The sequence below is a fragment of the Sturnira hondurensis genome, unplaced genomic scaffold (assembly GCF_014824575.4).
Source record: "Sturnira hondurensis isolate 20B ecotype Veracruz unplaced genomic scaffold, ASM1482457v3 Scaffold0021354, whole genome shotgun sequence".
Taxonomy (NCBI): Eukaryota; Metazoa; Chordata; class Mammalia; order Chiroptera; family Phyllostomidae; genus Sturnira; species Sturnira hondurensis.
The window spans coordinates 15,008,177-15,031,636 of NW_028093985.1; the positions used below are offsets into that span (position 1 = coordinate 15,008,177).

The 23,460-nt window shown below is 35.8% G+C and overlaps 2 protein-coding genes across 8 annotated transcripts in view; one reads left to right on the forward strand and one right to left on the reverse strand.

Annotated features, from left to right (window-relative positions):
- POLR3G (RNA polymerase III subunit G) overlaps positions 1–5,460 on the forward strand; it is a 34,417-nt gene extending 28,957 nt beyond the window's left edge. For all 7 annotated transcript variants that reach the window (XM_037032070.1, XM_037032068.1, XM_037032074.1 and 4 more), the window contains 2 exons: positions 126–272; positions 3,906–5,460. In XM_037032070.1, the coding sequence (XP_036887965.1) occupies positions 126–272; positions 3,906–3,992 (234 nt within the window). In that variant the 3' untranslated portion in view covers positions 3,993–5,460. The remainder of the gene's footprint in view (positions 1–125; positions 273–3,905) is intronic.
- Positions 5,461–7,942: 2,482 nt separating this feature from the next.
- LYSMD3 (LysM domain containing 3) lies at positions 7,943–21,315 on the reverse strand. The gene is made up of 3 exons (XM_037032163.1): positions 21,036–21,315; positions 16,905–17,167; positions 7,943–11,246 (listed from the first exon to the last, which is right to left on the reverse strand). Exons 2-3 carry the CDS (start codon positions 17,157–17,159, stop codon positions 10,581–10,583), a joined length of 921 nt encoding a protein of 306 aa, XP_036888058.1. The 5' UTR covers positions 17,160–17,167; positions 21,036–21,315; the 3' UTR covers positions 7,943–10,580.
- Positions 21,316–23,460: the final 2,145 nt, after the last annotated feature.

The window sequence follows — 23,460 nt, forward strand, 5'->3', positions numbered from 1 at the left end:
TCCTAGAAGATGTTGGTAAGGGAGGATTAGAATAAAGTGATAGGTAACAGTGTTCTCTTGAGGCTTAACAGGGAGGTCAAAGGCTAGAAGTTTCCAAGTAAGTTAATGAAGCTTGTTTATAACAGGAATTGGAAAAGAGAGGTGATGGTGAAAAATCAGATGAGGAAAATGAAGAGAAAGAAGGAAGCAAAGAGAAAAATAAAGAAGGTAATGAAGATGAGGAAGATGATGTTGCAGAACAAGAGGAATATGATGAAGAAGAGCATGAAGAGGTAATGGTCTATTTTGGAAAGGTAACAAAGTAACTAAGGTTAACACTTATCTAAAAAGGCGTCAGGTATATAATATATATTAAAATGAACAAACGAAAACCAAGTTGATGAGAACAAGGGGCGTATTACCACTGTCATCAATTCCTTTGTATCAAGAGAATTACTAGAGCATTGAAGTTAGAGTGATGCCGAATTGAATAAGATGTAAAAGTAATTTTGAGAAACAAGGTGCACTTCAAAATAAGCTGGAGTCTACCCAGATATTTCTGAGCAAGGTAATGTGGTTGGTCACTCCCTCATTGGGACTTTGTAGAGACCTCATATAGCAACCCGAGGCTGAGTTTCTTCTCCATTTCAGTGGCCTTTGTCTTTATTCCATTTCAGCTTCTCCCACCACACTCTGAATCTTTCTTCTCCTGAAGCTCCTCCAACTATGAAATCTTACACAGTTTAATTATTTTCCATTAAATTTCAGATTCTTTCGAACTTTATATTGGTGTAAAGGGAAAGATATGGATCTCTTTTTATGTTTCCAAATAAGCTGCTAACCTTATTTATTAAATTGCTTTCTTCATTCATTTGAAATTCTTCTCTATCAACTGTTAGATCCCATATCTAGTTAGATGTATTTTTAGACTCTGTTCCATTGATCTGTTTCTGAAACATCACGAAGCTGTTCCAGTGACTAGAATCTTCTGGTTATTTGTTAATATTTTTTAGGGCATGTTACCCTTCTTTTTCAGGATTTACCTGGGTATTCTTTGTTTATTCTCTCAGATAACTTGTAACTAAACATTTTAAAATTAATGATACACATTTGTCTCATTTTCTTTCAAGATCATTCAGTTTATCGCTGCACTCTGCCTTGATTAAAACTACCAAACCCTCTGATCCTTTTTTCTCTACTTTATTGGTTCACTGTCTTCATTTCCTTCCCTAAGGAGCTCTTGCTCACCTTTCGACTTCTTTCTTGCTATTGCTCTTGTCTCTTGGTCTCCCAGCAAATACTCTAGATCAAAGCAACTTTTAATCAATTCCATTGTCTCCTTCTTTTCCCCTCCAAACCTGCTTATTGGCCTTCTCTAAGGAATCACATAAACTGATGCCACTTAAAAAAAATCACTCATCCCATTTTGCTTGCTAACACATTTTCTGTTTCTCTTGCCAAGTCAATTCTCCATAGCAAGTATTTTAGACTATCTGTCTTCATAACCCCTCTCCTTGACTACCCTCTCTTTCACTTTTAGCAGATATAGTACCTTCATACAGAAAATAATGCCATCAAGAGGAAACTCTCTTTTATTTCATGTTCTCTGCTTTCAAATGGACTGTCTTCCCTTCTCCTCCTCTTTTTTATCAATGGAAGGATTGTCCTGCATCCTGTTTGAGGCCAGTTGTCCTACCCTTTTGGAGGACCATACTCGTGTCATTTATCTTTTCATATTTTTAAGCTCTCAACCATGCCATGCCTCCCCCATACACTGGCCTCAGGCTTCAGGCAGTTTCCAGACTTGTTGGATTTGTTGGCACCAGAGAAGCCAAGCCAGCTTGGCCTAGCCAGATACAGAAGCTTACAGTATGTAGGGAAAACACAGTAATGAAAAATATATCTGAATAATACCTTTCTTGCATTATTTATATAAATTTGTATATAAAATCCTACCATCCAGATACTAAGTACGTCGACATCCAGGAGACTTTATTTTGGGAATCGTCTCTATTTCTTACTCTGTAATAATTCTTGCCATAAACAGTAGAGATATGGAAATTAATTTTTTATTGTCACTGATTTCAATCATGTACAGAAATCTAGTAACTATTAAAATAAACAGCCCAGCTTTAACAATGATCAATACATAGCCAGTCTTTCCATCACTCATTCATCCACCCACTCTTCTCCTGTCCTCCCACTTCAAAACCCATCTGCCTTGGATTATTATAAAGGAAGTCCTAAGCATTGTATCATTTTACCCATAAATATCTCAGTATATACCTGAAAACAAGGGCTCTTTAGCAATATCACAGTAGCATTACTATACCTAAAACAATGAAATATAATTCCTTAATATCATTAAGTGTTATATAAGCCAGTGTCCCAATTTTTTCAATTGTCTCAAGAAATTATTCCAGTGAGAGTCCAAATACAGTCCATATACTGCGATTGGTTAGTGATTTTCTTAAATATCTCTTAATCAATATTTAAAATGGATTTTTGAATTTTTTGATAGCAGAAATATCTTGAGTGATTTACATGGATAATAGTTTTAAGAATTGGTATATTCTCAGTGGCTAATCCCTCTGAATATATTGGAAATTGAGTTGCCTTGGATGGAATGTGGTATGGCATCCTCAAGTTGTTTGTTTTTAAGATTTTATGTATTTTAGAGAGACAGGAAGGGAGGGAGAAGGAGAGGGAGAGAAACATTGATCGGTTGCTTCTCATATGACCTCAGCTGGGAACCTGACCCATAACCCAGGCATGTTCCTTGACTAGGAATCCAACCAGCAACCTTTTGGTTTTGCAGGACCATGCCCAATCCACTGAGCCACACCAGTCAGGGTGGAATCTTCAGTTTTTGATTTGGTTTCTTGAGGACTTTTTTTGATAGAAAGCAAAAATCCCTGCGCTTCTGCTCAGTTGTACATTGTGATTGAAAACCTCCATTCTGATGTGGTCTAATGTTAATGTAAATTGGCTTTGTTAAGTGTCTGTACATTTGTTTGAAATAAGTGTTGAGCGGTTTAGCTCACCAAACCATGTATCATCCCACTGAGGTGTGATTAATTAAATGGGTCATTGTCCTAAAGTGTTCCAGGCACCCCTTCATGTTCTCTTAGGTAGCTGGGGTCTGAGAATAGTAAGAGGTAGTGCCTTGAAGAAAGCAGTACAAGTAGATGCAAGTGAAAGCTAATGAGGTTTCTAAGCAGATGGCATACGTAGCAGACTTGTTTTAAGCCTGGTATATTTTATTACCTACATTAGGTATTTATAAACTTAAAGGGACAGCCTATATTATGTTTCTTTTTTTTTTTTTTAAGAATCATGTCTGCTTTATTTACAGGGCTCTGAGTGGATTCAGGTTGTGTGAAGGGCTGGTTACCATCAACACAGTAGGAGCCAAAGGGCTCTACCTCTACAGCCAGAGAGCCTGGGTTCGAATCTCGCTTCTCCATTGTCTGGCTGTGCAACTACTGGCAAAGGGCTTTCCCTCCCTGCCTGTTGCTTAGTGTCCTCAGTGTCGAATTAGGACCGAATGAGTTAGCCTACCTAAAATGCTTAGCACAGGACTTGGTGAAGAGTGGGCACTCAGAGAATGTCAGTTCTTTTTTTTTAAACATCTTTTTTTTTAAATATTTTAAATTTATTTATCTTTAGAGGGGAAGGGAAGGAGAGAGGGAGAGAAATATCAATGTATGGTTGCCTCTGCCAGGGACACACAATACATTGTGTGTCCTGAGAAGTCAGACGCATTGTGTGTCCCCTGCTAGGAACTGGCCTGCAACCCAGGCATGTGCCCTGACTGGGAATTGAACTGCGATCCTCTGGTTTGCAGGCCCGCGCTCATATGTTCCTTATTAATGTTACTATTCATTTACCTTAATGTTTACTGAGAAATCTATCATTTCACTTAGGAAAATGACTACATTAATTCCTACTTTGACAATGGAGAAGATTTTGGCGCAGACAGTGATGACAACATGGATGAAGCAACCTATTAGCTATGAAATTTCTCAAAAAATATTTTTATGATACAGCTTCTGAACATTTGGACAGACTTATTTCCTATTTTATTTCTGATGAGGAATGAGTAAGTATTTTATTTTTGTTTCTGTTTTGTTGGACAATATTTGTTACCAAGACGTTCAGAAGCACTTTGAGTTTACATACTGGTTACTTTACCAATAAGTCTCTGACACTCTGACATTCCTTCTTAACACTTCTTTATCCCACTTAAGTATTCAGATGAAAATGTCATTTTTGTTATTATTTGGATTAGAATGTGCATCTTTTAATCTGTTTTTATACTTGAACAAATTATTCTTAACTGCTGACCTCATCATAAATAGATTTCTGTAACCTGAAAGTTGATTTAATACTGCACATGGAGCACTTTAAAAACAAAGAAACTTGAAAATAATTTTACTTTTTATCTTTCCATGGTATGTTCTATGCTACTATATTATGACTACATAAACCTATCTAAGCTCTTACAAGTGCATATGAGATAAGGAGTTTAGTGATCAAAAATATGTACAAGGAAAGAAGCCAATCGGAGCTGTATAAATTTCACAGCTTACATCTCAGCCAGTATAAAGACTTGGAATGAATATTAAAAATACTTGAATTTGGGGTTATCTTCATATTATGCAATATATGAATTAATCATCTCACTGTAATAAGTTTGATGTTTTGAATAGTTGGGCTTATAAAAAATTAGACTGAGACATCTTATTTAAGTTTGTACTTGACAAAAGTGGTAAGTTCTAGTCATGTACATCTCACTGTAGAATGCATGTGTGAGAGCTGTGAGATATAATGGCCTCTTCTATTTCAAAGGACCCATTGCTATCTAATTGATTATGTAACAGTGCAGAATAAAACTCAGGTCACTTTGGAATTAAGATTAATCTTTTGTTTTAATTAAAAACTAACTCCCCTAATTTTTTATATTGCGAGTGTGGGGGGATACCTAAAAACCTTATTAGCCTTAAAGATTCACAAATGCCAAAGATTTTGAAGGGAATTCATATTATGTATTTCAAAAATGACATTAATATTACTGACCAAAAGCCCTGTCTGGGTAGCTCGTCCCTATACGTCAAGGTTGTGGGTTTGATCAATGATCAGGGTGCATACAGGAATTAACCAATGAGTGCATGAAGAGGTGGAAAAACAAATTGCTGTTTCTCTCTTTCCCTGCCCCCTTCTAAATCAATAAATTGAAAATATTATCTACCAAAAGAAATAAATTTATTTTTCCGTTTGGGGAAGATACCACCCATTACTCTCTAACCTGTGAATCAGAGCCCTAGACTCTATTTCTATCTTTACAATTAATAAACTCAATCTTGAAATTGAGCTTGGTTTTCTGTGCCTTAGTTTCTTCACTTGTGAAAAATTTTCTATAAAAACTGCTTAAAGACCAGCCAAAATTTACCATATGCATTCATCATCTTAGCATACAGAAAGTCAGTTCATTTATTTATTTTTTTTAATTTGTTTTTCTATGTTTTTATTCCAATTATGTTATTCTTTGAATTTAGACACCTTAAATTCAATTTCATATCTGGACCATTTTTATGTCATTATTAGGAATTCCAACTTCTTGTTTAATTTCCATCCAAGAAAGGGTTTGCTTGTAAAATGTATTGATAGAGGCAGTATTCTGCATTGAGTGAAAGAGATGTTATCTATAAATTACAGGGAAATAATTACATCAAGGTCCTCTGTTGATGAAAGTCAGTTCATTTAAATTTAGTCTGGCCATCTAAAGAATTGTAGCTTGTAAAGTGGTTGAAAACACTGTTTTGAGAAATAAACATATGTTCCTCACAAAACACATTGTGATCTGATTTTCCCATTTTGTATTCTGGTGGGGAAACTTTATATATGTAACATAGCTTCCTCAGGAAAAAGATCACTTTCAAATGTAATACTTAGATCATTGAAGATGGGTGTGAGGACTATTATTAGTTCAGTGCTTTTGATCAAATGTGAATTAATTTAAAGGAGCTTATAAAAATTTTTAAAGATTCTAAATGGAAAATGAATATAAAATAAGTCTACTTTAAAGCAGCAATCTACTGTACTTATAGTAAAAAAAAAATCAGTTTCAGTTATAATGGGCAAATAGTCATTTAGGACTGATAGTTAACATAGGTGTTTTATTCTCTCAGCTCCTTATTACCTTAGGCTAATATTTAATTTATAAAGTCTTATGTCTGTAATTCTGTGTACTTTGTTGTAAATCTGCAGATACTGCTTGAACAGGGCAAATACACTAAAGATACTGCTTTTTTTCCCCTTCCCTAGCTTTTAATCTGCCTCCAACATTTTAGTACTGCAGATGGTAAGACAGCCAGCCCTTTGGGCAGTGGTTTGCTTTGAGAAGCCCCAGCCGTCTCCCCACTATGTACATTCATTCTCTTTCCCTTTTGGAAAAATCTCTTTACAAGTTTAAAGTAGACTAATTGTGAGAACAGGCCGGAAGTATTTGCAGAGTTCTTTGCCAGCATGAATCTTGTTTTTGTGGCTTAACATCTCAAGAGACTCAAGTTCTTCTATAGGAAGGTAACTTTTAATGTAGAGACAGTGATTATATATAAAAAAGTATATACTTGTCAGTGAGATCTTTAAAACTGCTACCTGAAAAGCAATACTGTTGTGTTAATATAATGCTTATTTTTCAGTATTTGTTTACATATTAAATTTTTATAAAGTAAAATTGTGTCCTGTTTTACATTGTTTTACTTTGAATCTACTTAAATATATTTGATAGAGAAAACTAATTTGTTAATATAGATTTTACCTGGTAAAATAACTCTGTTAAGCAGGGATGCCAATATCTAATACTCTTGAATAAACCACCAACAAAAGGAAACTCTAGGTGACTGAAGTCGTGGTAACAGATTTGGCAGTGTATTAGCTCAATCACTGGCTTGGCGGATGGCCTCACACTGGATGCGAGAGCACGGTAACACATTCAGAGGATGTTACCTTTTCCTTCTCCTCTACCGACACTATCGGTGGCTTGGCCTTAATACAATATGGTAAAAAGTTCTGGAATTAGTAAAAACTTTTTTATTAAACAAACTGTTAATTAAATACAATTTTAAGATCAAGATGATTATAAAAGTAGGGGGGAGAGGAACACATTATAAAATCCTCCATTAAATAAAAGATCCAAAGAACTTTTTCAGTTTTTGCTACTGTAATTTTTAAAAATTAATAAAGTGCAAAGTTTTTTGTTTCACAATGAATTTTACATATAAGTAGAGCATATCTTTCCGATTGATCCACAACTTCCTAGGAAGTCCTGGACCCTGCCTAAGGAGTCTTGTTCCCTGAGATACAAGATTCTTCAAGGAGCATTCATCTGAAACTTGTTTTCATTTCATTGCACTTACATCCTGTTAGTGATCCAGAGGATTTTGTTTCAGTATATATATAATAAGGGAGACATTTGAGTGGGTAAATCTTTGGCAATTCGGTTGTCTTTATATCAAGTAGCTTGACACAAGAGAGAAAGTATGCTTTGCTCAATTAAATTCACCAGCTTCCATTTTAGATTGAATAAAATAGAAACTTTATTTTGAAGATCTTTTAAAATATGAAAAATAAGGGGCAAAAAGATTTATAAACCAGTTTTACAAATGTACATGCTAACAATGTTATACAAGCTCATCTCACATTTATATAAAATATATTACACAAAAGGTTTACAGTGTTTGTATACATAAAAAGAATTAAATATTGCATTCAGTTATTTCTGTGGTCTAACAGTGCAATATGCACATACTTAAGAAAAATAAGGACTTCCTGAGGAGCACTGCTGTAATTCAAAATGATTCCTATCACAAAGCACCATTTAAATACTTCAAAAAAACTCCACCTTTACCCTGTAGCACTTTGGACCCTTGCTTCATGGTATTTCTGAAATAAACTCCAACTGTATCCTTCATATTCCAAAGTAGGTAATTTTAGAAGTAGATTATCTTTAAAAAGAACTAATTATTAAGTAACAAACCATTACAGTTCCTTTCAATAACTGTTCAGGCCACTGAATAGTAAATAGAGCCCAGAAAAAGAAAAGCTTTAAGAAACAAAAAGTCCTCTGGATAAGTTAACATGGCAGTCTTCTAATTCTTAATGTGGCCAGCAGAGTCACAGTTAATTTATCTTAAATGGCCTTTATTAGTTCAAAACAAACTTGACCATTTGTACCCAACCAAAAAAACATCTGTCCCCCTAAAAATAGCAGATTTTGCTTCACTTTAATTCCAACTTTTAAGTGAACCAAATGCAGTGATTTGCAGTTCTGCTAATTTTTTACTTGCATGCATGCATATACATCTGTATGTTTTTAATGTGAAGCCTCAAATTCAGATAAGGGTTTTAACACAATTAAAATTCACAATTTTTCTTACTTTATTAATAGTTTTCCAAAGTAATCTGCATTGGCTACAAATTTTGATGTAATTAGTACTTTTTTAAAGCAAAAATTATATTAAATGCTTAGGAATTTTTCCTTTTAAAAACCACAAAACGATTAGAGTCCTAATTCTATACATAAAACAGAATTAAAAATATATAATTCAGATATACAGAAAAAGGGAACTGCCTCCTTCAAAGAACAGGACATTAACAAGTACACAGTACACCTCACTACTTTAAAAATAACTTATCCTGGAAATCAAAGAACCATTAGCAAGAAGGAATCACCGACTTCCAGCAATTTCATGTAAACAAAATTCTTCACAGGACATTTGGCCTATTCTACCCTAAAATACTCTGTAGTTTCTTCCCTAAAACTTGTTTTTTTTTTTCAGTAGGCATAATAAATATGATGTAAACTGATGAAGTTTAACATTGAGCATAAATTAGACCACATTCTTCAAGATGCCCAAGGTACATTAAAACAATATTTTAAATTATAAACTAAGAGTTACTTAAAAAAAATAAATTTGCTACAATTTCCCTATGAACACTTTTTGGTAATTATCTAAGGTCCTCAAATACACTCAAAGGCTTTAATATTTGACTTCTGTCTTTCATACTTTGCTACTTAAGGTACATAAAACCTTATTTACCATACATTATTTATTCACCCCACTTTGTATCAAGACTGGAGTTTGAAATATAAAATGGTCAAAGAGCTGAAACAGTATTAGGAAATAATGCCCAGAAAATGAGGTGCTATTACAGATCTTAAGGTACTTTATTATACACAAAACAGGCCATCCAGACTCCACCAGATCTTGCTTCTAATGATTACATTTTAAAAAACACATACTTTAAGAAATTAAACGATAGAATCAATATACAAAGGCTTATCTAGCAGATCCACAGCAGACCTTAAAAACTGACACTATCAAATCCTTTAACCATACACCTTTGGCTTCTGTTACCCAATTTTATGCTATAGTTCAAAGGAAAAAAGGTCTAAGTTGGACATTTTCTCTGTCCAACCTAGGTGGACAGAGAAACAGGTGAAGGGTTCAATAAATAAAGCAATGTGTCTGTTGCTGCTGATGTCAAAGGTGTCTTTACTCCTTTTGCTTAATGAACCATTTTCTGCAACAAACCTCAGAGGCAGACAATGACAACTTGTTTTAACCCCATTGATTTGTGCTTGATGGTAAAAGTGGAGATGAATTTATACAGTCTGTTATAAATCCCACTGGACCCTCTGGAAAAAATGCTTGCTTTTAATTCTAAAAATATTTGCTTACATATTTTATAAGGCATTAAATGTAATTAAGGCATGTTACTACATGTAACAACACAGTATGTAGGGAATTATTTTCTAAATAATGCTAACCAGTACATGTATAACAATTTTCATCAAAGAATTATAAAAGTGCTTTCAAATACCAGAGACAAGTATAATGGCCTAAAAATCAGAAGCTCAGGCAGCATTCTTTAAGAGACAAAGATTACTTTTGGTTCTTTACCTAATCCAGTGTTCTAGTGACCAACTGGCAACGTCCCAAGGCTAAGACATTATTCTGGGGGTTAAATATAGTATTTAATCTCTATCTGGGTCTCTATTACACACTTACACATTGCTTTCTTGCTCCCGTGTCTATTTCATGTCTGTCTTCATAGCATATATGCTAAACTTGTCTTCAGAAAGTTCTGAAATGGAGTATTAAGTATATGCTAATTTTAGAATCAAACATTTTTATAACTAAATACTTTAATGGTCCACATTAGTAAATTTTCTCCAGTTGCATATATCTGGTGGTCTTATTCTGCTTACTAATCATTAATAACCTTAAACCAAAAACTATTTAAACATTAACCTATCTTAAATAAATTGTTTTCCAAGTTGAGAACTTCCTGCACACATATTTAAATTCATTTCTGTGTAAGCACTGATAGATAAAAAGATATGTAGATTTACTGTTCTGAATTATCAACTAGCAACTGCTGGGATTTTATACTCAATCCATTTGTAAATGGCTCAAAAAAGTGAAAAACAAGCATCTTCAATCTTCCTTAATTCTGCCTTAGAAGTGGTTATCGAATATAAGTGATTCACCACATTCCAGAACATGCGATCAAACATAATTATGAGCTAATTGTTATGTTTTGTATTGAGCAGCAGGAAACTGAGAATTGTGACTATAGAGTTTATGATCATCGTGTTGGCCAAAGGGTATTTCTTTAGTTGGAGCAATTCCATTTTCCATTTCTCTCTGCGGTGATGGGGGTGTGACTCCTGAATGCAAATGTGAAGAATCCACTGTTGAATGATGACTAACGTCCACTTTAGCTAAAATTTCATAATATAGCAAATAAAATACTGGAGTTATTATACCCACTATTAGCATTATCACCACCGCTGTCCACCACCCTATTCCCCAGTCTGCTCCATAATAAGGATCCTTACGTTGAATGTTTTTGTGATCAGGTTCAAAACGTACTTGTTGTGCTGTTAAGGCAGACACCACTTCATTAAGGTTTTCTCGTTTGGTGTCTGTACATTTTACTAATTGTTCAATGTCTCGGTCTACTTCTTTTAAAAAGCTACCAGCTGACTCGGTGGAAGAAAGAGAATCATTAAGTGACAAAATTTCCTGTTGTTCTGGAACATATTGAATAGATGAAGGACGTGAAGCCTGTCTTCCTTTTGGAGGATGAAGTGTTTCAGTCAATGAACTAAACTTTTTTACTGGAATTTTGACAGACCTAAGGGCAAAAAAGTCTTGATCACTGATGAGATTGTTAACCCTCTTGATATCTGCTACCTGTAAAAAAAAAAAAAGAAAAAAACAATTCTGAATCAAAACAGAGGTAGCACTATTCATTCATCCCACTTATTTTTGGAGAAGGAAAAAAGTTGAGCTTAATTACTAGTGGTATTAAGTTATCATACCCAGAGACATTGTATTTTCCTTGTGGATATCAATTCTGCACCACTTTTGATCTACAAGTCTTAGGAAATAACAAATTAACTTTCTGTATCTCCCATGTTAATAACACTAATTGCTAGCTATTGAAGTAGATTCTAGAATCATTTCTTTCTATGTATGTCATGCACAAATATTATCCTTTTACCGCTTATAAACAATTTAGGAAGGAAGGATTATAGATACTTATGTTCTTTCGTCCATCATGGCAACTAGGAGTATAGGCAAATGTCAATGTACCTAACTAAAACTACCACAGTTTATCAAAACTAAGATCCATCAACCCAAGATGCAACTATTTTACGTCTCATCAAGGGGGAAAAAAGCACCAAATATTGAAGATGCCACCATTCTAATGCCAAAGGTGTTAAAATGTGTGAAAAAGCATGTCTTAGAATTGATAAAATACCTTGTTCACTTATCTTATGAAGCCATTTTCCCAAACTTACTAGTGTAAATGCACTCTTCAACTACCCCCAAGATCAGTCATTTTTATAAGCTTTCCCTATATATTATACAATCCTCAACCTATCTGTATATCCTATATACCTGCCATTGTGGTGAGACATAGTAGAGGATGGTACTTCTCAGATTATCAGTTACTATGCCAGGCCTTCTCACTGTCTTTAAGTTGTCAGTCCCGTTCATCATTTCCATCAATGCTGTAATCTAAGCTCTAACCATTTATCATCTGTTGATGTCAAAGAGATAAAGTGAGTCCAGAATAAAACTTAAGATTTCTGGTTTGGTCAACTCAATTGATAATGATGCCAATTCATTGAGATATGGAACACTATGGAGGGAGAAAAAGAATGAAGGCAACATTTATACATCTTGCTTTTGAGGTACCTTAAACATACAAGTGGAAGATGTCCAACAGCTAGTTATAATGTTATGTCTGAAATGTGGATGAATGATCTTAGCTAAAGATATGTATTTGTGTATTACCAGCAAAAATGGCAGCTGAAGTCACAAGAGTAGACAGATTCATGGGAAAAGAAAACAAAACAAAAAAACATGAGTAAAAAGGTGACACATGAAGGACTTCTGTGGCACCTAACACTTGAGGCATATGTTGAGTAAGAGAAATACACAAAGGTTAAGAGTAACCAGGAAAGCAATATATGATGGTGGTTAAAAGCACTGACTATCTCGGTTTGAAGCATGGCTCACTTTCTATTGCTGTGGGGTTTAGGGCAAGTTGTTTAACCTCTGTTTCCACATATGTAAAATGACAGTAATAATTCCACCTATATGATATATGTTTGTTGTAAAGATTAATCAATATAAATGTATGAATGACATTTAGCATAGTGATAGATAGTACTGTTATGCAAATACTAGCTGTTCTTACATATTAATAGTAAGAACATCAGAAACCTGCAGTATCAAGGTCAAAGAGGGTTTTAGGAGGAAGTGGTGAATTGAATCAATGGCAGTTTACTAATCTAGTCAAATGAAAACAGAGTTCTTGGAAAAATCAATTCCCTTGAAGTGTGTGTGTAGGAGGAGGAAGGACAGAAGATTGAAGAGTAAGAGGCAGTAAAGATAAAGGGTCCTTTGTCAGTTTACTACTTGAGATTGTTTTTTTCTTAATGCAAATGCACGAAGGTCCAACAAAATTAAAAGGCAACCAAATGAATGGGAGAAGATATCTACAAACAGCTGACAAAGGGTTAATACCCAAAATACATAAAAAACTCATACAACTCAACACCAAACAATCCAAATTTAACAATGGGCAGAGGACCTGAAAAGACCCTTCATACAAATGGCCAACAGATGTATGAAAAGATGTTCAATTTGACTAGCTATTAGGGAAATGCAATTCAAAAAGTACAATGAGCCCTAGCTGGTGTGGCTCAGTGGATTGAGTGCCTCTCTGTGAACCAAAGGGTTGCCAGTCTAGGGCACATGCCTGGGTTGTGGGTCAGGTCCCCAGTAACAGGCGATGTGAGAGGCAACCACACACTGATGTTTCTCTCCCTTTCTTTCTCCCTCATTTCCCCTCTCTAAAAATAAATAAATCTTTAAAAAAAAAGTAAATGAGATACCACTTCATGCCTGTTAGAATGGGTATCAGTAAGATAGGTAATGCAAGTGTTGCAGAGGTTGTGGAGAAAAACCCTCATTCGATGCTGGTGGGTATGTAAACTGATAAAGGCACTAAGAAAGACATTTTGGAGGCTCCTCAAAAAATTAAGAATAGAACTACTACATGACCAGCAACATCTCTTCCGTATCTTCCTGAAAAATTTGAAAACATTTGTTTGCAAAGATATATGCACCCCTATGTTCATTGCAACATTATTTGCAGTGGACAAAACATGGAAACAACTGGTGTGTCTTTCGATGCATGAATGGATAAAGATGTGGTACATGTATACAATGGAATACTACTCAGCTGGAAGAATATTTGAAATACTACCATTTGCGACAACATGGATAGATCTTGAGAATATCATAAGTGAAATAAGTCAGAAAGTCAAGAACCATATGGTTTCACTCATATGTTGGATATAAAACTGAAAGCAACAAGTGAACAAACAAGAAAAACAAAAACTCGTATATACAGACAACAGTACAGTGGTTACCAGAGGAAAAGGGGGTGAGGGGGTGAAATATATTGTGACAGGATATTTGACTTTGGGTAGTGGGCACACAATGCAATACACACAGATGATATATCATTAACATTGTATACCTGAAACCTATATGATTTTATTAACCAGTGTCACCCAATAAATTCAATTACCCCCCCCCCCCAAAATTCGGACTAACCACAAAGCCTGACCCTATTTTCTTTAAATATTCCTTTGCTTGGTTATATTCTAATAGGTGCTCTTTCTGAACTAGGCTTCCAAGGTTTAGTCCCTACCTAGGTTCTCTCTGAATAGTCCTCTATTTTCTGTTTTGCTAAATTGCTTGAATACATTTAGGATTCCAACCTTACACCTGTTGGTTTCTTATTACTGTTTTATAACTGAGTTATTTTTAATAATTCCTATGACTGAATATAAGTAGAAAATAGCACTAACTACTCTATTTTTTAAATAATGAACCTTTTGGTAAGGTTAATCTTTTGCTTCTTGAGCACTGCTTATCTTAACTCCCTTATTCTGTTGTATCACTTTTCCCACTAGTCTAGCCAATGTCCCCTTTCCTCTAATGTTAATTGCCTTTCATCATTCATTTCAAATGAGGAATCAGCTCATATATCATGTGATTACCCCCAAATACATTTTCTATCAGTTTCTTCTCTATTCTTCCTAACGAACATTTTGGCCTAAGCCCTAATCATCTTCATCTGAGTTATTCTAATGCCTTCTTTCCTGGATCCCCTCCATTGGGCTCCCCATCACTTTGACCACTCCTGTTAAAACTGTACAGTGGTTCTCTTACTGTAGAAATCAGGCTTTTCCTCAGTTATCTCACAGTGCTTCACCCCAATCAGTCTGTGAGGCTCAATTCTGAAACACCTATTAAATTTCCTGTTGTTCACCTTATTTCCTCTTTGAAATCTTCTCCACATCTTTACTTTCTCCTTTTCACCAACCTCATTGAAAATATGACCTATTTTTAATCATTCAGCCAGCATTTCAATTTATCTTCTTCTAAAGAAAATTTTCCAGATTTATGAAAGGAAAACTAATTGTCTCTGTAATGAAATTAGACCACACTCATCTCTTGGATCTCCACCTTAGTATTTTCAGCCTTGCCCCTAATTTAAAATTTTGATTACTTTCCATCACTGACCTCTTAGACCACATTCTCTGTGGTCCCATTTCTCTACAAATCACATATTCATGTGTACTTGCATTAAAAAAATATTTAATAATAATATTACTATACATTTATTGCCAAAATATGTCCAAACCCCAGCTCTTCCAACCTCATCAAGAAATGCATTTCAATAAATTTTATTATTCTTAAATCATAATTTATATTTTGATTAATTTTAAATGCAATACTTATGTACTCCAGAAAAAAACAATACATGGAACCTCATGGTGAAATGACTTTTTTAAAATTCAATTTAAATTTATATATGTAAGTTTATAAATATATATGTATTTTTATTTCAGACAACTGTGACAAGTACTCATAAAAGGTTTTTAAATATAAAAATGCATTATGAAAGCCCTGGCTGATGTAGCTCAGTGGATTGAGCGCGGGCCCGTGAAGCAAAGGTTTGCCGGTTCGATTCCCAGTCAGGGCACATGCCTGGGTTGCAGGCCAGGTCCCCAGTGGGGGACATATGCAAGGCAACCACACACTGATGTTTCTCTCCCTCTCTATCTCTTTCCTGTCCCCTCTCTCTAAAAATAAATAAAAAAATATTTAAAAAAATACATTATGAAAGGTTTTGGGGGTGAGGATAAAAATATTCATCAAGGAGGAAAAAAATGATATAAAGTCTCATGCTGATAAAAAACTACATATATTATATCTATATATTTTTAAATGCATTATTTCAGGTAGCAAATCCTGAATTAGTATTTACAATTCCATACATACATTTAAAGACTATTTTAACAGTCTTATTTTACTTTTCAATATTGACATTACAGAAATTATATTCTTTGTAACTATTTTAAGTCATTAGAATGTATTTAAGAAGTTCACTTTAAAATGGGCAAGCAGGCACATAATACATTTCAAAATTCCATTGGGACTACGGGAACGAACAGTTTCTATACCCATGTGTTTATGACCATGAAAACAGATTCCATGCTAATAAAGCAAAAAAGAAGTGACAGAGATTAAAAAAATGGGTTTAAATAGTTTTATATCTACTGAAATGAGAAACAAACCTTAACTTTTACCTCTCAGTACCATTTTTGGGAATCTAATTTATAGAAATAAAGTACCTCTATTTAAAGATATAACTGTGATAATACGCACAGCACAATGAAAAAACATGGGGAAAATCCTGACCTTGAAAAGGGCTTAATAATCATAGTACATTCATACTATGGAAAATTATATAGCTATGTAAAATAACCAGTTAGATCTATAAGGCTATGAGGGAATGTTCATATAATGAAAAAGGCAAAGGAAACTTGCAGAGTAAAAGGAATGGAATAAACCAATTTTAAAAACACAAAAATCACCATCCTCCCAAGTATTTTATGTATGTACTCTTAAAAGCACAAAAAAGGTATGAAAGAAATACAAATGTGTTATCTCAGGAAATTGGGGCAGAGTAAAACTTCTTTATAGATTTCCACATTCTCTTACAACTTGGATGAAGAGAAAACAATAACACTTTGGGTGTTTTTCAACAGTGAAAATAGAATCACAAATTTAGAAAACAAGAAATTCAACTATGTACTCAAAAATTTAAAAAGTTAACATCCACCAATATGAAACAGGCTATGAAAAGAAGAGAAAGGGAGAAGGAAGAAAAGACAAGATAAAAACAGAATTTATTTTAATTTGTGCTATGAACAAGTAATTTTAGACTGCATTATGCAAAATCAAATTAAAACTTACCGTACAACAGTACTGAAGGGCTATTGCATTTAAAGTATCTCCTTCCTGAATATCCTTTGTTAATACTATAACGTCATCAAGTTTATCTCTTGATGTACTTCTTCGGATTTTCTCTTTTCCTCTGGATCGAAGCTCATAAACTTCGGCATCCTCCTCCACGACATCACTGTCTGTACAATTTCCAAATGAATGTGCTTGACCACTCGAAAGAACTCCTGGAAGAGGAAAACGATTCTGATGCCTCCCTGCCATCATGTCAAAACCTGGGAGGGTAGGGGGGACAAGGCAGAGAAAACTTTGAAATACAGCTGATCCATTTAACTGGTATTACATGAATCTCACATTCAGGACAACTTTGTTTTGGGGTTTTTTTTTTGTTTTTTTTTTTAATCTTTTTTTTAAAGATTTTATTTATTTATTTATCTTTAGAGGGGAAGGAGAGGGAGAGAAACATCAATGTATGGTTGTCTTTCATGTGTCCCCTGCTGGGAGTTGGCCTGCAGGGAACCCACCTGCAACCCAGGCATGTGCCCTGACTGGGAATCGAACTGCGATCCTCTGGTTCGCAGGCCCGCGCTCAATCCACTGAGCTACACCAGCCAGGTGTTTTTTTGTTTTTTAAGAATGGTTTCAGTTATTTAAAAATTAGGTTCAAGTATTATAACTGTTGAAGTACACTGAGTACTTATTTTGCAACAAAGATAAGGGATTGGGATGAAGAGGTAATCCATTCTTATAGACCATATATCACAAAACATGTTAGGGTGATTACAGTTTAACAAGGACAAATTGCTATAATCTTTTTTAAGTCAAAAAATTAAGTTCCCCTTATTTTCAGTATGTGAATAGTATCAGATAATTTTTTATTATCTTAACTAGTGATTATATATATACACAATTTATAGTTCTGATGGAATCAATGTTTACAGGCACATACACATGCATATATACTTTTATAAATCTAAAACATTTTGGCTTGTTCTCCATTTTAAGTTCATGTGGGGCTGAAATATTTTTATTGTTGTTTAAGTATAGTTGTCTCCATTTCCCACACACCCTCATTCCTACCCCATCGTCTTTGTCCATTGGTCATTTATACATGTTCCTTGATGACCCTTCCCCTTTTTCCCCCCATTAGCCTCCTCACCCAGCCCCACTGGTTACTGTCAGTTTGTTCTTTTATTTCAATGTCTCTGCTTGTATTTTGTTTGCTTGTTTTGTTAATTAGGTCCCACTTACAGGTGAGATCATATGGTATTTGTCTGTCACTGCCTGGCTTATTTCATTTAGCATAATGCTCTCCAGATCCATCCATGGTGTCACAAAGGGTAGGAGCTTCTTTTTTTTTTTCTTTCTGAGTAGTATTCCATTGTATAGATGTACCACAGTTTTTTGATTCACTTATTTATTGATGGGCAGTTAGGTTGTTTCCAGCACTTGGCTATTGTAAATTCTCCTGCTATGAACATTGGGGTGCACAGGTTCTTTTGGTGTTTCAGGGGCTTAAGTGTCTTTTGTGCTAGCTACCTCCCTCTTTAGATCATGCTGACTATAATATTTATATTTACTACACTAGGTGACTTCTAGATATGTCATAATTTTGTTCTTTACCAGGGATATTTCTTCTCTTGAGCTTTTACCAAACTTTAACTTACCAAAATCTTCCCGAAATTCAATTTACAGTCCTTAGACATTGTGAACAGATTTTAGGTCACTATGTTCATTTCTACTTCATAAAAGACATTGCAAGACTGACTGAGAGATGACTTAAGTTAAAAACATGTATCAATGAATACCTCTTGTTTAATTGCATACTCACTCTCAACTGTCATTCATCAAGTTGATCTATTCCCATTAAAAATGAATATGAGAACTAATTCCACATTCACAGTTTTAGCTTCATATTGTTCACATAAGAACAGATCACTTTTAGATATTGTTGTGAAAGATGGAGAGACATGGACAGGCAGTAAGAGGCATTTGGACATAAAATGCTAAGACTTAATAATGTGGCTCTGATATGAACAACAACATAAAGAAGTTAAGGATCATGCTAAGATTTCTGATTTACATCAATGAGTAAAATGGTGGTGCCACTCTCTAAGATATGGAACACTGGAGGAAGAGCTTGGGGGTCGGGGCAGCAACTATGATTATAAACTCCTCAAAGACAGCCAAGATGAATGTCAAGTAGCCCAGTGGATTATACAGTCAAATTAAAAAATGTCTGGGTTAGAGATATAATTTTCTGACTCATATTGCACACAGGTATAAACCTGAAACTATGGGTACAGATTAGATTACCTAGAGAGAGTGTAGAATAAGAAAAGGGGGTTCAAGACTAAGCCCTGAAGAACTGCTATATTTATTACCTGGGTGAAAATAATCAGTATTCAAAGAAGATGGAAAAGCACTGTTCAGAGGAGGAAGCTTCCGTGTGTCATGGAAGCCAAAGCAAAATGATCTCTCAAAAATAAAGGACTTACTTCAGTTGTGAATATTGTGAACAAGCACCAAGTGAAAAAGAGAAAAACAATCATCAAAAACAAACTCCAAAAGTCTGTGGAGTTTGGACTTTGTCATCCAAACTTCACAGACTTTTGGAGTTGGGATGACAATGGATTATACTTTCTATGTAGACACATAGTTACAAATTTTTTGGAACAATTTCATATAACTGAACCCAACCCTTAAAACCAGTTTCTGACCCTTCTCTAAGGCAACATAATGCTTTAAAAACCCAAGGGTTTCCATTCAGATCACACAGATGACCAATACCTCTATATTAAATAGATTATTTCACCTATTTCTCCAGGTGCTACATTACTTATTACCATGAACTGGAATTCCTAACTTGACAGCCACCAAACTAAAGAAAGCTCCTAATGCTTTACATCTGGAAAGCAGTTTTGAAGGTATGATCAAATCTTTCAAAATCCTAACATATGACAAAGTGATTAAACTTGTTTTAATAGCATAACAAATTACGGATGTTTTGTGTAATTCTAAAAAAAGTTGAAAGAGTATCTCACCTTCACCAAAAATAGATAATAGTTTTGTCAGTACCCCTGACTAAAATAGTCAGGTATTGTATGTTTTAAAAATTCTGTAGCAAAATGGTTGAAAATTGCTGACCTAGGGAATGTCTGTGAACCCCGAGATTCATAGGCACATGTTATACATATGTATATTTTTCTAGGGAAAATATTTATTATATTCTCAAAAGGGGTCTACAACTTTAAAAAGTTAAGAACAACTTAACATACAGCAATTTAAACATGGCTGTACTGCCCCAGTTACGCTGCCCTTTAACTTTTTCTCCTTCCTATTTTGTTTTTAGAACCCCAAAGTGGCTTAGTGCTGCAAAAAGTCACTGAGCGATGCCCAAAATCCACTTTATTTATATCAACCTCTGTCGGTGACATTAACTATGGGCGACAAAAAAAGCAAGAATCTCCTCGTCAGAAAACTAAAACAAGCCTGTCTGCTACGTACGTAGATTACAAACGGTCACAAAAATTAGCAATGGATTCATCAGCTCAGTCTGTATGAGAAAATGGTTTCCCAAACGCCTTCGTCATGTGCAATAAATGCTGCTGGGTGTTGCTCGACATTCCTTGAACTGGGACAAAGAAAATGGGTACAAAGTGGTTCATCATCGGGGCAGTATCACTGCAACCATATTCAGAGCCAATTCAGTTTTTAAAAACTTAACTTCCCTCTCTCACCATTCCTCAAGTCTAGTTTTTCCTTTCCCTGTTATCCCTTGTGATTATTAAACATCAGGTTTTTATGTGACATCATCATACTTGGACGATGTGGACAAGAAGCCGTCAGCGAACATTCAATACAAACACCAGTTTGTGGGAGAAACCGTGTTTGGAGGCTAATGTGTCGCTCCGGTAATCGGGCACGTACAAGTCCTTCCTCCGAGCCTCAGTTTACCCAACAATGTATCAATGGGCTTTGGTGGGGCTGGATTTCAAGGTCTCTCTAACTCTGGAACTCCTCCAGCCACCCCCGCCACGACTGCAGCCAATGGCCCCGCGCCGCCTCGAGCGGGAGCGCCGCTGGGGCCCAACCCTGTCGTCTTAAACAGAGCCACTCCCCACCTCTAGCCGCCATGTTTACCTGTCCCGTTAGAAAGTGGGACACCGCGAAGAGACGACTGCCAAATCCGCCGCCGCTTCTGCCGTCCCAGGCAAATTCATGGCCGAGGCCGCCGTGACTGCCACCCTCCTCCACTTCTACCACTGCCTCCGCCGCCGCCCAGGCCAAAGTCTCCGCCTTCCCGGCCTTGCGCCGCCGCCACGTCCGCAAAGCTGCAGTGCGTCAACGCGTCAAGTGGGCGGAGGTGGGAAAGGGCGGGGGAGGAGGCGGAGAGCGAGGGTGCAAAGGCTTACTCAGAGCCCGGGGCTTTCCTACCAGGAGCCTGAGCCTGACGCTCCGGCGCTCGGACGCTGGGGGCAGGGGGCGGGGCCCGAGTTCCAGAAGGCCCCTCCCCTCCCATTGGACACGCCCCATCAGCCCCAGTAGAGGTTCTCGGCGGGCCAAGTTCTTAGGCTAACTTGGGGATCCAGGGCGACCTGTCGGCAGTGCCTTTGTCCCGAGTTCACACGCCTCTGGCAAAACTGTCTAGTAAGCATTGACTGGAGGAGGTACTGAGGATTTGTGAAGGGCTGCTGTGCATTTCTTTTTGCGCTGCATCTGGCAGTTTCTGTAGGGTGAGGATGGACACTCAAGAGGACGGTGTTCACGTCCATGTTTTAGAAAGTTGTACTAGATTTATAACTCTTAATGTTGGAGTCTCTAGACTTCAGAAGAGACAAAACACTGGAGAAAAACCTTGGGTGGCAGAAAAGGGTTATAGCAGCCTTTCTGTTTAAAGGTGAGGAAAGTGAGCCACCTAGAGTCAAGCCATGGGAAATGTTTGCCCTCCAGCCCTGGTTCTCAGGCTTCCAATTCTCATGAACTCAAAGCTGTCTACAAATTGTAACTTACTTTGTTTTGAAAAATAATGGAAAGTCATTGATAGTTACAGTTGACGTATATGAAATGTTAGTTTTTGCTATAACAAACTCATGAATTCATACATGATTTTCCTCATGAGTACGATAATGTATTTGAATTTATGTAAATAAGTGTAAAGCAGCAATTTTCGACCAGCGTCTCAAGAACTTTTACAACGTACAACACTTGACTATTTAGTTAGGTGCATTTACCTCTTTTCCATTAGAATGTTAAATAGAAAATGGCAACAGCCGATACAACAATAGCATCAGGTGTGAATGCCATATTGAACCATAAATATATAGGTCACAAAATAGAATTGCATCTTGTTGGTCACATCACGTAATAATGCATCTGATTGGTTAATTCTCAGTACCAGAAATCCTTATAGACAAGTACAGGCACCTGATTTTTTAAAAAGTCACCTTGGAGCAAAAAGGATGGGTAATTACTATTACTATTTTTTGTAAATCAATTACTTTTTATCAAACTAGAAAAAATATTTTTTGTTGTGCTGCTGAATTTTGGTGATTAGTTTAAGTATGCCAATAGATAAGAAAGGTTGAAAAATCACTGGTGTAAAGTGTTTTAATGATGAGGCTAATTCTCCCGGTGTTGAAGGTACAGACTTTGCACTTTGACCACTGTATTACTATACATTTTAGATCCAAACAGGCAAGGTGCATGGTGCAGAGCATTTGTTTTCAAAACGTCTGGGTACAGTATTTATGCATCCCGAAGACTTTGAAGCTTAGTTTTAAATTATTTTCAAAGAGTTTTTTGTTGTTGTTGTTGTTGTCTCAGTAAGGTAAAGAATTTAGTATTGCAATATTTTTCTCTTTTTTTTGAAGAGGTATGCACAATGCTACATAAAGAACTGCAGGAGAGGAGGACTTAAAAATTATTTTAAGTTTGTCAGAACTGTTCTGTGTGCTATTGCCCTTGCGACACCCCTGTCTGTAACCATTTATCACGGTGACATTTTCCCATCAGTAGACAAAGGGTATAATCCCTACTTGAAGGATAGGGGCTTCAGCTGCTCAGCCTTCATGAATGTTAATGTGAATACAACCTTCTTTCTGCATATAGGTTACTTTTCTTATTTTAATGTCAATAGGCCGTTGAGTCCATGTGAGAGCCCAAGTGATAGCATTTCAAGCGCTTCTACAGGACTGCCACCTGTTTCTTTCGTATAAATACTTTCCCAATGGTATCTGCATGCTCTTGAGTTGTTATTTATATTTAACAAATATGCAGTTATTGAACTTTCTACAAAAAAATTCTGTTTTATTATGAAAATGAACAAAGGAGGCAGTTAACCATGAATGTTGGCCAGGTTCCAAAAAGCTGGCCAGTAGGAACAAGTACTTTGTCTTGAAGAAAAAGGATGTCCCAGTGCTCAGAAAAGCCAAAAGTCTTTTCAGTTTTCTGAGATCTCTTCTGACACAGTTTTCATTAAAAGTTGTAGATAAAAGAATATGTAGTTTCTGGGAATGTGTGTTTCTGTCACTAACCTTTAGATTTTGTGGTTTGCTCCAGAATAAAC